At 39.5% G+C, this 14,997-nt stretch overlaps 1 protein-coding gene across 1 annotated transcript; it reads left to right on the plus strand.

The window, feature by feature from the left end:
- The first annotated feature begins 6,965 nt into the window (after window positions 1-6,965).
- On the plus strand, window positions 6,966-14,306 carry SPRY3 (sprouty RTK signaling antagonist 3). The gene is made up of 2 exons (XM_036271566.1): window positions 6,966-7,365; window positions 12,869-14,306. The coding sequence occupies exon 2, from the start codon at window positions 12,972-12,974 to the stop codon at window positions 13,836-13,838; it is 867 nt and encodes a 288-aa protein (XP_036127459.1). The 5' UTR covers window positions 6,966-7,365; window positions 12,869-12,971; the 3' UTR covers window positions 13,839-14,306.
- The last annotated feature ends 691 nt before the right edge of the window (window positions 14,307-14,997 follow it).

A 14,997-nucleotide genomic window follows, 5' to 3' on the forward strand; every position in this document is an offset into this window, starting at 1 on the left:
TCTTAGGGCATCTGTATTCTCTTGACCTATTGAGGGAGTGGGTTCCTAAGAAATTGTCTTCTTAAAACTTGAGGACTTCAAGAGGAAAGTGCCCAGGGGAGATATAGAGTAAAGGACATCAAGAAATCAGAGGAGAGAAATAGGAAAGAGAAGAAATTTAGGAGAAGAAACCAAGGAGGCCAGAGAAAGGAAAGTAGGTGGTTGGGGAGAGGGAGTATAACAATAATAAGTTTCATAAAGGTAGTGGAGAGGGGTGGGGAGGAGGGAGGGAGACTAACTTTGTAATACAGAGCTAAGAGCTTTATGGAAGTTTAACAGAAAAGAAACCCTTGTTTGAAAGGAAGAGACTGGCTATATTTAGTACTGGGTAGGATGTCAGTTCTGAAAATAAACTGCTCCCAGAACCGAATGTAATCCTCTATGCTGTTGTCACCTGTAACAAGCTGTCCTCCCTTTTAGGGGAGAATGGAACATGGACACATCAGTGACCTCAAAGCTCCTGCCATTTCCGATCACTGGCCCTGCTTTATCTCTTTACCTCATTGCTAAGTTTTAAATTTTCTCATTAATAGGGAGAAAAAAGTCACAGGGCTGAAGAAGGTGAAGGATATGCTGGTGTATATGTACAGCAGGCAAGTGTTCTGCTAAGTAAATACAAGAATCTAAATACCATGTGGCCAGATGCTTAGTAAAATATTCACCACCACTATGATACACTTTTGGTACATGAATGTGGACAGAGGGGCCCAGCAGGTAGTATGACAGGCCATATAAAAAGATGTTCTTGAAGCACACTATATGTGGCCTAGAGGTAAGTTCTGTGGAGATGACATGCCTGTGCAACTTAGGGCATGCAGCGAGGCCAAAGTCAGTATACATTAAGAAAAGATATTTAGATACACACACACACACACACACACACACACACATACACTTTGCGTTGGGAAAATATAGGTGATGCCTTTCACTGAAACAAAAAACAAAAACACAGAAGAAAAACAGGTATTTTTTAAATTTTATTTTAGCTTTTTTTAAATTTTATTTTTGTTACAGATGTTTCTCCTTTTTTCCCCATTGACACCTTCCTCCCCATCCCCCCCCCTCCGCCCCATTCCCAGCTTTGTTGTCCATGTCCACTGGTTATGCGTACATGCATATAAGTTCTGTGGTTTATCTCTTCCCTCCCCCCAACACCCCCTCTTCTGAGGGTTCTCAGTCTGTACCCTACTTCCATGGAAAAACAGGTATTTTGATGGAAGGAAATATAGCCAGAGTTCTAGAATTCTTACTTCCAATTCTATCTTCTCATCACTTCTACAGTTACTCCTCTCTCATATGACCCATTGTAATAACTTCCTAATTATTCTTCCTGCTTCCACCCTAAGTGCCTCTCCCAAATATATACACCATAGGGCAGCCAGAGTGATCTTTTAAAAATTACAGATCATATTGTATCACTCCTCTAGACAAAAACATACAATATCTTCTCAAAATATAAAATCATTAATATTGCCTATAGGACTCCACATGATCCAGCCCTCTGCTACCTCTCTGGTTTCATTTGCTGATCTCCTTGCTCTTCCTAGAACATGCCAAGCACAGTCTGGCCTCGGAGATTTGTATATACTGTTCCCTCCATGCAGGATTTGTCCCCATATAGCTTTATTCAAGACTCAGCTCAAATGTCACCTAATGAGAGAGACTTTCCATAACCACCATACATAAAATAGCAATCCCCTTTACATTATCTTTGATGGATTAAAAAAAAAAAAGATGATAGATGAAAATGTCTTATCGGCTGTTGGGTCTAGAGTTAAGCTAGGAGATCTGGACCAGAGATGTAGATTTGGAAGTTTCCATTTACTTCAGGCAAGGAAAATAGTGTTTATAATGGGTCTAGAGATAAGAGAAAACGTGGTATATTCAAGGGCTATATGGAATTCTTTGAAAATGTGGATTTTCTGGGTCTCACCCAATATCTCCTGAATAAGAATCTCTGGAGGTGAGGCTTAGCAATATGTAGACTGATAAAGTTCCACATATGATGCTGATGTGCAGCCCTGGTTGAGAACCACTGCTTGAAAGACACATGTACCTCCACCAAATTTACTACTAATTTCCAAATTTCCAAATTGAAGTACTTTATGTACTTCATGCATCTCACTTGATAAATCTGTTGGAACTGACGGTTAATCATTCTACTTCAAATGTACTTCCTTAGCTGCCAGACACCACATAGTCATGATTCTCCTGACTCCTTTCTGGTCATTCCTTTTCAGTCTGTTTTCTAGACTTCTTTCCTGTCGATCCCTTAAATACCTGTGTTCTCTGGGATTTTGACCTCTACCTTTCTGTCTTTCTAACATTCTACACACTCTCTGGCTAGGCTCATTCATTCACATAACTTAAATCTGTATACTATGCATGCCCATATTTCTGTTCTTGATCCATATCCTCTTTTAAGCTCAAAACCTGTGTTTAATATTTCCTAGATTACCATTTAGATATTACATAGGCATCTCAAACCCAATGTACTCAAATATCTTTAAATGTTCCCTCCATATTTTAGTAAATGATACAATGAATACTCCACATCTAATAAGTCCCCAAGTCTTGTTGATTCTATATTCTACTGATCATCCACTTTTCTTCATCCACACTGTCCCTATCTTGATCCAAGCCACAATGACCTCTCATCTGATTTAGTGACAGATTGCATTGCAGTTTATGTATTTACTTGTATATTTATTCTACTAGACTGTTAATAATGAGAGGATAAGGTCACTCATTTATTCATTTATTCATTTGACCTGTATGTATCTAGAGCCTACAATATATTACTATATGGTAATATTGTGTTACATTAATCTTTCTTCACATCAAGTATATTGCCTGACATTAAGTAGGTACTCAGTATATGTTTTTTTTATTGAATTACATCAAATCATACTATGTTACAGCTGAGAAAATAGGGCCTAGAGATGAGAAATGACCTTCCAAACCCACACAGCAGGTTAAGATACTGGAATTTATATTTTCTTACTCTTAGTCCAGCTTTTTCCCAAAGAACCACATTGTCCCTCTATCATACAATTCTATACTCTGCATCTTTTTCTCTCTGACTTTTCTATATCATTCTCTTATTGGTGATACTGTTCCTATATTTGTTTGCCAGTTTCTGTGGAAAACAAAATAATTATCACCATCCCCATAGGCTTCTTGGTTAAGAATTTGTATTTCTTTGGCATTGTTTACTTGTTCTGGCATCACCACTGCTGAATCAGGATGCTCATAGGTCAGCTTTTCATCTGGCACTTCCAAAGGGTTCCTCTTGACTTCAGTAGAGTATGGGTAGAACTGGCCTCATATAGGAACTTATAGGCTCTCAAATGGATTTGAGCTCTATTCTGGGAAAAAGAGAATGAGAGCCTGGCTGGTGTGGCTCAGCAGACTGAGCATCATCCCAGGGACTGAGAGATCCTGATTCAATTCTCGGTCAGGGCACATATGCGTGTTGTGGGTTTAATCCAAAATAGAAGGTGTGCAGAAGGCCGATCGATGTTTCTCTTTCATATCCATGTTTCTATCTCCCTCTCTCTCTAAAAAAATCAATAAAAACATATTTTTAAAAAGACAATGAGAAAATATTTTCAGAATTTGTGCAGAATACATGTTTTATGCAGATAAAATAAGAGAGAATTGGTTATAATTGTAGGCTGAAAGAATGTGATATTTGATTCGTTTTATGGATGAATATTCTGATAATGATTATTTTAGACACTGAATTGGACTATCAAACAAAGTTGGTTTTTCATGTATAATCTATTTCCACTTGCTACAATTTAGGAAAACCTAAATAAGCTTAGTACATTCCAGGAATATGAATAAAACATGTGGGTGGTGCCTTCTAGATAAAATTTCTGCTCCTAACTGGCTAAGGGTATGAGTGTAGGGTACCGTCTTAGAATGGTTTATAAAACGTTGTTTTCACATCTTTGTATTTTTGTTAATTATGTTATATCTGCTTGCAATAGTTTTTATTCATTCTTTTTCTATCAAATATTTTCTGAAAATCTTTTTTGTGCCAAGCATTATACTGAGTTTGGGAGATTCAGTGATGGTTCTTTTTGCAGTTCATCCTGTCATTCTTAATGTTACCTCTTGGCTTTTGCAAATGCTATTCCCTCTGCTGTAATGTCCTTCTCATTATTCAAATTTATATTTCAATGTCACCTTTTCTAGGAAGCATTCCATAACCCCCTCAATACTGGATAAGGTGTATTTCCTCTCTGCTCCCTTTCATAGCACTTACCCTTTATTATATTTGTCTATCTGTTATTCCTACTAAATTATGAGCCCCTGGAGAATAAGGATTCATTTATTAATTATATATTAATAAATAATATATAATTATTATATAGTTGACCATTGAATAATGCACCGATCCCTTGTGCAGTTGAACATCCATGTATAACTTATGATTCCCCCAAAATTTAAGTTGTCCTTCAGTATCTACAAAGAGCTTGGTTACTGAAATCACCCAGATACCAAAATGCATAGATGATCAAGTCCCCTAATAAAATGGAATAGAGCAATGCATACAGTTAGCTCTCCACATTCATAGACGCCCAACCACAGATCAAAAACAGTACAAGTATTTATTGAAACATTCAACCTGTCTTATGTTAAGAGGAAAGAAGTAGAATGTATAGAGTTGGAGAATAACTTGATTGACAGGCAGAGTAATTTAGACTTAATGTTCTAGAAATTAGAAATAACTTTTTAAAGAAAGGAATAAAGTGTGAAAATAAGCCACATTTAAGGAAGATATATTTAGCATATATTTGTTCAAATTTAAAGCTGGACTTTAAAAAATAAAAGGATTTCTAATTGAAATCAGTTTTTGCCTCTTCTATAGGCTACATTAGGGTGAGAAAAATTTATTAATATTCACATATACTGTTCATTGAGCATTTACTATATTTCAGACACATGATATACCTTTTAAATGCAAGACTTTATTCGATCTACAGGAAATAGCACAATCTTATGATGTAGGTACCTCTATTTTAAAGACGAAGAAACAGGCTCAGAGAGATGAATTGAGTTGCCTGAAGTCAGACAGCTCATAAAGTGAGAAAAAAAACTTGAACCCTGGTTTGTTTGACCTGAATCTAGTAAGTACAGCACTTGGTACAAAGTTGATGTGCAATAAATACCTGCTAAAAATGGGTGGATGAATATATCAGTAAATCTATCTTCTTCTGTGGATGAATTTACAGATTAGTTTTAATAGTTTTCATGATCTTGATAAGCTCAAGTCAATGTTAAGAATAAGGAAGAGGTTCGAGCCACAAAAGAGAAGAATTTACAAAGGAAGAGATCTGAATTTGTTTAGAAATTACATATATATAATGTTAGATGTACATTACATATACATTCACACACACATACATATTAGCAGAATATAGTTTGGAACAACTTTGACCTGACGGCACTCACATGCGCATGCAGACCCACATAAGCATTCATGTTTTTAATCCTGTGTTTTCTTTACCCCCCCCCCCCATGAGAGGGTGTAAATAGAATGTCAGAGCTAGAAGGTATCTTAGCAATTACCTAATCAGATCACCTCATGTATGTAGAAATTGAGGCACTAGAGGTAAAGTAAATTGCAAAGGTCACACAAAGAATTAGAGTAAGATTAAGAATCTGAGTTTCCTGACTCACAGGTTTGTTTTACTCTTAACTGTCACCATTTACCTTCTCAATTTTATCGATGGGATAACCAAAGCATCCTAAGAATGTTGATGGTCAAGCTCCTGCTACTTGTCCATTGAAGCAGGACTTGAAATCAGATCTCTTTTATTTTAAATATGAGGCTTGTTTTCATCTAAGTGCTTCTGTCTGGATGCCCAGAAGGAAGACCCCTTCCTGTTGAATTAAATAGTGAACTAAGGATAATTTACAGAAAACTTCATCTTTTTATTAAGAGAAAATGTTCAAAGCTACTTTATTTTCAGAAGCCTGGCAGTTCCAACCAGGCTCCCCAGAAACAGGGATTCTGTCTTTCTTATTGAAAGACACCTAGCACAAAGGAAGGTGCTCAAAAAGTATTTGTTGAATATATGACATACTAAAGGCAGAAAAGGAAAGTAGGTTGGTTAATGGTTTCCTAATAGATGATGGATGGATAATCTTTATTAGTGTTGAAAAAGTGGGAATGAATGTAGAAAAGAGGTGGGAGAAACCCTTAAACAAAGGAGAAGCTCTGTCTCCATCTGATTGAAGCTGCAATCACTCAGCAAGGGCTGAGTGACTTGGTAGGACTGTGGTTGGCAGAGATATTTAAATAAGGCCTCCTTAAAATTGTTACTCTCCACCCTGCCCCCATTCCCCTTTAAATTCTGTTTCAGTCATTACCCAGGGACCGGATACAGAGATTCCTATGGGGAGTTCTAATGGGTCGATTCAATTTCAACTGGATGACGCCACTTAGCCAAGCATTAAGAGCTACAGCTCCGGGAAAACAAACGACACAGAGAGAGGGAGAGAAATTATAACAAGGAGCAATAAATCCCTTCCCTCCCATCCTCCCCTATAACCCATTCACAAGACCTCCAGAAGTCATCTACATTCACAAAACAGCCAGCTAGCTGAGCTGAACACACTGCAATCTCACCTCCCTTCCCCCCGCTCTCTACAGATTATATACCAACACACCCTGGGCTATATAAATAATCACACACTATCTCTATCTATTGCTCTGTTGAGATACCCTGTGTCTACAACTGCAGTTTCTGCTGCTTCGGTTCATCTGTCAGATTGGAGGAGACAGAGGCGGAGGTGGAGGCGGAGGCAAAAGAGGAGGGGGAGGAGGTAAAGGAGGAAGAAGGGGAGGAGGGAAGGGGGAGGGGAAGAGGAGGGGAAGGAAAACGCTGGAGGAGGAGGGGGAGAAGGGGAGGAGAAAGAGGCGGAGGAGGAGGGAGAGGAGAAATAGGAGAAGGAGGAGGAGAAAGAAGAGGAGGAGGAGGTGAACAACTTACCCTGCTGAGCTTTCTTTGGGGAATACGTGCATCAAGATTTAGATCTGCAAGGAAAATCTATACAAAGTATCTGCCACTACAGGTCTGACTCTCCTCCCCCCACCACCGTTTTTTTTTTCCTTTCCGTTTTCTCTGCTGTGTCAGAAAGACCCAGACAGAACTATCTCTGTTTCTGGCTCCACTGCCGGTGAAGGAGTTTTCATTCAAGACTTTCTGTAAAGAGGTGGAGAAACCCAAAGACCAAGAGAAGAGGTCCTTTGAGCCAGATGGGGCATTAATTCTTCTGCTTTTCTCAGCATGGATAGATCCTTTCCTCAAGGTAAGCCATACGGATTAGCTCTTAAGGACCCCAGAATTCTTTCTATGCACAGATTGCCATTCATTCCAGCCATCGTCTGTGTGTGTGTGTGTGTGTGTGTGTGTGTGTTCGTGTGTATGTGTGTGTGTGTGTGCGCGCGTGTGTGCACGCGCACAAACGCAAGCGCGTGGGTAAAATGAAATGAAAACCATTTAAATGAGATTTAAATGAATCAGCTCTTGCAGAATACTGTTCTTACTGGATATTTATAAATCAAAATGGAACTTCAAAATAACCCTTATGTAGCCAAATGTCAATTTAATTTCTAGCCTATTGACCTTTCAATGCATTTTGGTGCTTGCCTAAGCCCCTTATAGTGCAGCCTAACCACGCAAACTGAGGATGTAGGGAGAGCCCATGCTGAGGCCAGTCTGGCTGCCCAGCGGGTATCCTGTCAGCGTGGGGCTAGTCGGCTATTGGCTCACAAGTCTGGGCTGTGCATCGTTCAGATTTCATCACATCACCTTGCCCTGGGTAGAAATGGCGCAAGCTGACACGGCATAACCCCCTACTTACATTGAGTCAGAGCAATGATTTAGAAATCTCTGGATCTATGCCTGGGTGTATGTGCACATGTATCTATGTGGCATATGGAAATTTTGTCAAAAGTGAGAACCTGTGAGCATGTCTAGTTAGCCAATAGGCATTCGATAGGACCTAGGGCAGTGATTTACACTCCTTTCTATTCTTCTAATTATAATGATCACTCACCTCTGCATGCTGTAAACCAAGTTGGATGAACAGAAAACAGACCTTGAACTCTTAAACCGAAAATCTATTTTGAAATGCAAACTACTGTTGCTTTTCTGGGTACATTGAAACTTCACTGTAACATAATGGGCTACCACATGAATTTAGATATACCAGGTGTTAAATCATGTTCCCAACAAGTTAGCAGCATACATACATACAAATAAGGTACAGGCTAGCAGTTTGTCTATAAGGAAGTATTAGGCTTTCCCCCTGTACCTCTAAATAAATATTTACTAAGACTTTATTGTAATGTTATATACATTTTGTTTTTTGTGTGTTCTGTTTTTTGCTCTCTCTAGCTGTGAAACAATCAAGATAGGGATCGGAGTGACTTGGAATTGGAGGTATTTTATTCAGAGTTCAGGAGTTGAGTAATGAGAAAGTGAAGAATTTAAAGGAAAGGAGATTCTTTATGAAAGACCTTTGAGACAGAAAAATCCAGCATAAAAAAAATTAGAGCATCAGGACAAGGAGCTTTTAAAACCTTCCTTTCAAATACCCTCATTTTGCAGATGAAGAAACTGAGGCCTGGAACAAAAATCACTTGCCCATAGTCACACGGCAAAGTAGAGATAAAGTTAGGACTAGAACTTAAGTTTCTTGTCTCCTATAACAACATTTGGGATTCAAAGATTTTTACTTCTTAAATGGACAACTATCGTTTTCTTCAGAATTAGAAGTGTGTGAATTCATTTGATATTACTATTTTTTTTGTATTGCTCATCACTAAAACCCCAGATATTTAAAAATGCAAGGTCTTAAAACTGCAAGACTCTCTGGTTTAAAATAAATTGCTATGATTCTTAATGAAACTATTAAAGTAATGAATAGGACTAGGGTAGCAAAGTGACAAGTTAAGAGTTAAATGTGGTGAGAACCTGGCAGCTCCAGCAAGATGTATGCGGTAGGAGGGAGGCCCAGTCAGTGGCTGAGAGGTTAGTAATGTAAACTATATACAACTTGGTATTTGTAAGGGGGGAGTGCTGTGATAGAGATGCAAATGCTTTTGCACAGAGAGGGATTTTTAGAGAGCAGACTTTGGAACAGTAGAACTAAGAAAACATATAAAGCCATAGCAGAAATTCCCCCTATGTTTGCTTTCAGTTATTCTGAGAAGGAGTGTATATAACAGCAGAGCACAGAAAAAAGCAACACACCCCAGAGCCGTTACACAGTAAGGTACAAAACAGCATTGAACCCATGGGAGTGGGAGAAAACAGGAGCGAGGCTCTCCTTCTCTCCCCTCCTCTTCTTTGAAATTGAGATTGAGTCATATTGTATCAGAAAGGATTTATCATAGGAATCAGAACTGTCTTAAGGTGTTAGCATAGAAGGCTTTAGATAGGGAAGTTTTCAACTTTCGTCTCAACATGGCAGTTGTTAGGTTCCAGGAAAAAAATACATTTTTCTTTCATTAACAAACAGTATTTCTTGAATGGATTTAGCTTTCTAGTCCCTAAATTGACATAAGAAAAGAAATTTCTGTTTAGGTTGAACATAGCAAATTTCAGGGCTACAGAAAAGCTGTTGAGAAAGCAATGAGCACCTGGCCAGAGGGACTGCGATGGGAGTGGGTTTACAATGCATCATTCATTACTGCAGAGGCACTACGTGACAGAAATCACTAGATCCCATCAATGTGCAGCCAAGACTTTTAATCGCCTTGGCCCCTATTTAATAATATGTGATATGTATATTCTGTCTCTCATTTAATAGAATATGGAATTGACCAACAGCACTGTCAGTTTCTTAACTATTGCTGCCCACAGTGAATGGCCCTTTAATGGGTGGATTCTAAATCATTAACATGCATGTAGTAGTAGTTTTTCATAGAATCTACATACTGCAACAATCTCTTGCCTATTCGTTTCTCAACACTTTTTCCCCTGTTACCTTCCCCTACAGTATCTATTTCAGTTCATCCTGTTAGGCAGATCAGATTCAGCACGTCCAGAATGGCAAACAATTTATTGTCATCCAATCCTGTTTTATCCTACTCAACACACTGATTTTACCCAGGTCCTACTGCCCACCATATTACAGATCTTCCACAAGCCATTCTAATAAAAGGTTTTGCAGGGCAAGAATAAACCTTCTGAGTTCATCCTGTCAATCCCCTTATCTGTAATCAAGACAGTAGTACTTCATCCCAGACTGATGCCCAAAACTTCCTTTAATCATTCAACCAAGCATTTCAATGCCTCAGTCTTGCAGCAATCTAATCAATATCCAAATATACCTTCTCAACCTAAACACCATATGCCCTTCTTCTGCCAAGACAGGATCCCTTTTGAACATGGTTCTGAGTCATTTCTATTATGACCTATATTCCTCCAAGCTTAGCGTTCAACCTACTGAGCATCTCCCTGAGATACCAGGTGATATCCCAGGAATCCCATATTATTATTTCCTATAGCTTTGAGACCTTGTGTGCCTTCCTTTGAGTCATTGATTCTTGGAATTTTCAATATGTTTTGAATCTAGTTTCCTTTGGGAAACCATTGAGTCTAATGAATTCAGAGTATGTTGTTCTTACGGTGTAAAGGACTTGAAGGGTCCCACACATTCTTTTTCTGATCAATGGTGCATACATCTATTTCTTATAAGTTTGTCAAAAGACTCTTCCCAATCCAAAGCTCCTATACCCACATGCCCTGCAAGTCAGCTGAACAATGTATCCTTGTTTATTTGAGTGTTCAAATGAAAACTACCCATTCTTTCCTAATACTCAGATTATGAATCTTAATCAAGATACAGCAAAGGTAGAGATGGGAGGCTTCAGGGGGCTATGAGTCCAAGTAAATAAAAAAAACACTTTGCTTTTGAATGACCAAATACATAAACAAGGACATGTTGCTTAATTAACTCTCAAGGACTGAAGATGTAGAAGGTATGATTGAAGAGAATTCTTTGTCAAATTATGTAGTTATATAATCATAAACAATAATGGGGCACAGTCCTTCAAAATCACCTAGTCCATCCCTATAATTACATAGATAATGAAACATGGCCCAAGCAAAGCAAGTGATTTGACAAAAGTTATACAGATATTTGAGTTTTAGGCTCTCCATACTGTTTATCTACATGCTGTGCTGCATTAAGTAACACCAAAACAACTCTCTAAAAAGTGAAATTATAGTCAGACTGGTTCTGTGATGTGATGTGCCAGAAAAGTTATTTTTAACCAAATTAAATCTTCTTTTCAAAAAATGAACAGATGTAAATTCAACTAAACAGGTTCGCATGGGAATATAGCCTCAAAAGGCAATGAGTCTGGTCATATTATTAGCCACTGAGTCTTTTATGAACTGCATCCTTATTTTTCCGGTTATTGAAATTTGGGCACACTTCAGTGTCATGTTTGCTTGCTTATAGAAACCTAATCAAGCACTATCCTCTCTCACTTGTTCATTTCTATTACTCATTCAATCTTTTCATCCCATACAGTAGTGTGAGTAATCAGTCTATTTTGAGACAATCTGAAATATGATGGATTTCAAATATGTACTTTATTCATGCTGTTGTTTCCTAGGTCCTAATGCCTCCATGATGACTCTTGAATTTGTGTTTAGGTTTCCTTGTGTACACCTTTTTGGCTGTTCAGTCTTCCAGGTAGTGCAATACAGTAATCTATTATGTGTACAATATTTTCCTCATGGTCACCATTATCAATACTAGGCTCAATCAAAACCTTCAGGGAATGACCATCAACTCTTCTTGATTGTGGTAAAATGGAGATACAAGCACATGCTTTCTTAGCTTAAATTTGGTAGAAAAACACTGCTGCTCTTTAAGAAAGCTAGTTTATTGTATTGTGTGAGGTAAAGATAGAGAAAATTACTCCAAGCAGATTCTGCCAAGTAAATCCTATCAATAAAAACTTGATTTAGGGTGGTAATAAATACAGTTATAAGTGATATTTAAAATCATTCAGGGCTCATCTTGTATGATTCTTTCAGCCCCAGTGATACTTCCATGTATAAAAAAGTTTGATCCTGGAGCCACACTGTCATTTAGAAAGAATTACCTCCTTAATAAGTTACATCAGCCTATAAGATGAAGAGAACTGCAAGATGATTAGTCTTGGCATCCTTGCACTCTTAGGAAGCCCTTTTTCCTATTATTCTACAGATAGCCTACTCTGCCCTCTGCGTCTCTGCCACATCTCTGCCATTATTGCATTTTGCTTGCTTGCCTAGATACATTGAATCAAGCAATGTCTTTAGTCACCTGTTTATTTATGCTTATCACAAATTTCAATGAAAAGAGAATTTTGATATATAATATGAGCAACTTCTCACAGAAGACTTTTGAGTCTTTCTCTTTTACATCAGCATTACTTTAGGAAGTGGCCTTTATGTTTGAAATTAGGGTCCATTTTTATTAGAATTTTGATGCTCAAGGACTAGATTTCTCTGTTAGCAAGCATCTGAATGAGATAGCTACTCCTGTGACCCTAGTCATGTGATGAAATACAAAAGAAATCAGTGATCTGATCTTTGCTCCCAAAGTGCTTTATAGTCTGGATGAGATGACTAGACTTGCCTGTAAAGAGGTAGGCGAGGTCATTTACAGAATAAATATGTAACATGAAATCTACCATAAAGTGATCCAAGGTAGTGGTAGTGATAGGGCCTGAGTTTTGTAGGTTCCCTACCAAGTATTCATGTCTCTGTGTTCTTATTAATTGTTTCTATTCCTTCTCTCCTAGGATTTTCTGATGTTCCCTAAGGTCAATGTAACTACAAGGGCTCTTTATCACCATAAGTGCCACCCTGACCCAAAGCCACTCAGAACTCAAGAATCAAGGCAAAATGGATGCTGCAGTGACAGATGACTTCCAACAAATTCTGCCTATTGAACAGCTGCGCTCTACTCACGCTAGCAATGATTATGTGGAACGGCCTCCAGCCCCCTGTAAACAGGCCCACTCCAGCCCTTCCCTTATTGTGCAAACCCACAAATCTGATTGGTCCTTGGCTACCATGCCTACTGCTCTCCCCCGCAGTCTCAGCCAGTGCCATCAATTGCAGCCCTTGCCTCAGCATCTGAGCCAATCTAGCATTGCCAGCTCAATGTCCCATAGCACCACTGCCTCTGATCAAAGGCTCTTGGCCAGCATTACGCCCTCACCTTCAGGCCAGTCCATCATCCGAACCCAGCCTGGAACAGGGGCCCACCCAAAGGCTGATGGTGCTCTGAAGGGAGAAGCTGAGCAATCGGCATTGCACCCCAGTGAGCACCTCTTCATCTGTGAGGAGTGTGGGCGCTGCAAGTGTGTCCTTTGCACAGCATCTCGCCCTCTCCCCTCTTGCTGGCTGTGCAACCAGCGTTGCCTTTGCTCTGCTGAGAGCCTCCTCGATTATGGCACTTGTCTCTGCTGTGTAAAGGGCCTCTTCTACCACTGCTCCACTGATGATGAAGACAACTGCGCTGATGAGCCCTGCTCCTGTGGGCCTAGCTCTTGCTTTGTCCGATGGGCAGCCATGAGCCTCATCTCCCTCTTCTTACCCTGCCTGTGCTGCTACCTGCCTACCCGTGGATGCCTCCATCTGTGCCAGCAGGGCTATGATAGCCTCAGGCGGCCAGGCTGCCGCTGTAAGAGGCACACCAACACTGTGTGCAGAAAAATCTCTTCTGGTAGTGCGCCCTTCCCCAAGGCCCAGGAGAAGTCTGTATGACCTTCCTACAAAATGGATCCAGAGCTTTCTCCTTCTAGCCCCCATCAGTAAAGAATAGGCCTCATCTTTGAAGAGGGGAAGGAGGAGTAAAGTAGCCAAAGTTAGGGCCTCACCAATTTTGTTCCTGCAGTGTCAGGGGAATGGCCAAGTACATCCTGGTGCAGGATGCCTTGTTTGTTCTCACTACCCTACTCCTCTTCAACCTTTTTGCACCCCGCCATATCAGCCCTTATGGCTGTCATGGCAAATTCAGGTGATATATAGGCATGAGATTTGAACACTGAGGACTGACAGAGCCAGCAACGTGGAGGTTTAGGGGCTCCCCAATGTAAAGCCTCTCGATGCAGGCTCTGAGTGTCACTCTGCTTTCCACAGTGCCTTTGGAAGCTTTCTTCTCAGATGGTTTCCACAGGCTCTTGTGGAACAATATTCAATATTCCAGGGAATCTGATCCCTTCTCCCTGTTGAGTGCCCTTGTCTTCTTTAGTCCTCTTTTTCTCCTCTCTCCTCTTCTTTCATTACTCTATTCTGTACTTCTTCCCCTTTCATTCTCACCCACTCTACTTTTACTTTTCCTCTTTACTTTTTCTCTCCCTTCCTTTTTACTCCTTCCCTCCCTCTCTCTCAGACTAATCCTTTCTCTGCCTGTCTTTCTATCTTGTTTAATCTATCTTTGCTCTCTTTACCTGTCCCTCTTTTTCTCTCTAACACACCCCAAAGTGCTGTTTTTCCATAGGTGTTTCCTTTGACACCAAACTTTGCTATGCTATACTAATTTTTATTAAGGGAAATGGATTACTGTAATGAACTGATCACTAGCAATAGTCTATATCCTGACGTGTGTGTGTGCACTCATAACCACACTTACCTGTTTGTGAGCATATGAAGCAAAATTATCTTATATTTCCAGGTTTAATGAGTTGGAGTTTTACTCCCTTTCCCAATAATAAACTTATAGTACTGACAGATTCCACTAGCATGCTGAGTAGGATAGTAAGTCAGGATGCTCATAACTTTGTATGTCTGACCCAAGTGCCAAAGGCAGACGTGCTTTATAGCTAAATGAACAAAGCAAAGGATATTAAAGAGGTCTGTTCTCTCTTAGAAGCTAACTGCCCTGAGACTGCATGGCTCGGGCCTTAATAATGGACATAAAAAA

This window comes from Molossus molossus, unplaced genomic scaffold (assembly GCF_014108415.1).
Source record: "Molossus molossus isolate mMolMol1 unplaced genomic scaffold, mMolMol1.p scaffold_m16_p_2, whole genome shotgun sequence".
NCBI lineage: Eukaryota > Metazoa > Chordata > Mammalia > Chiroptera > Molossidae > Molossus > Molossus molossus.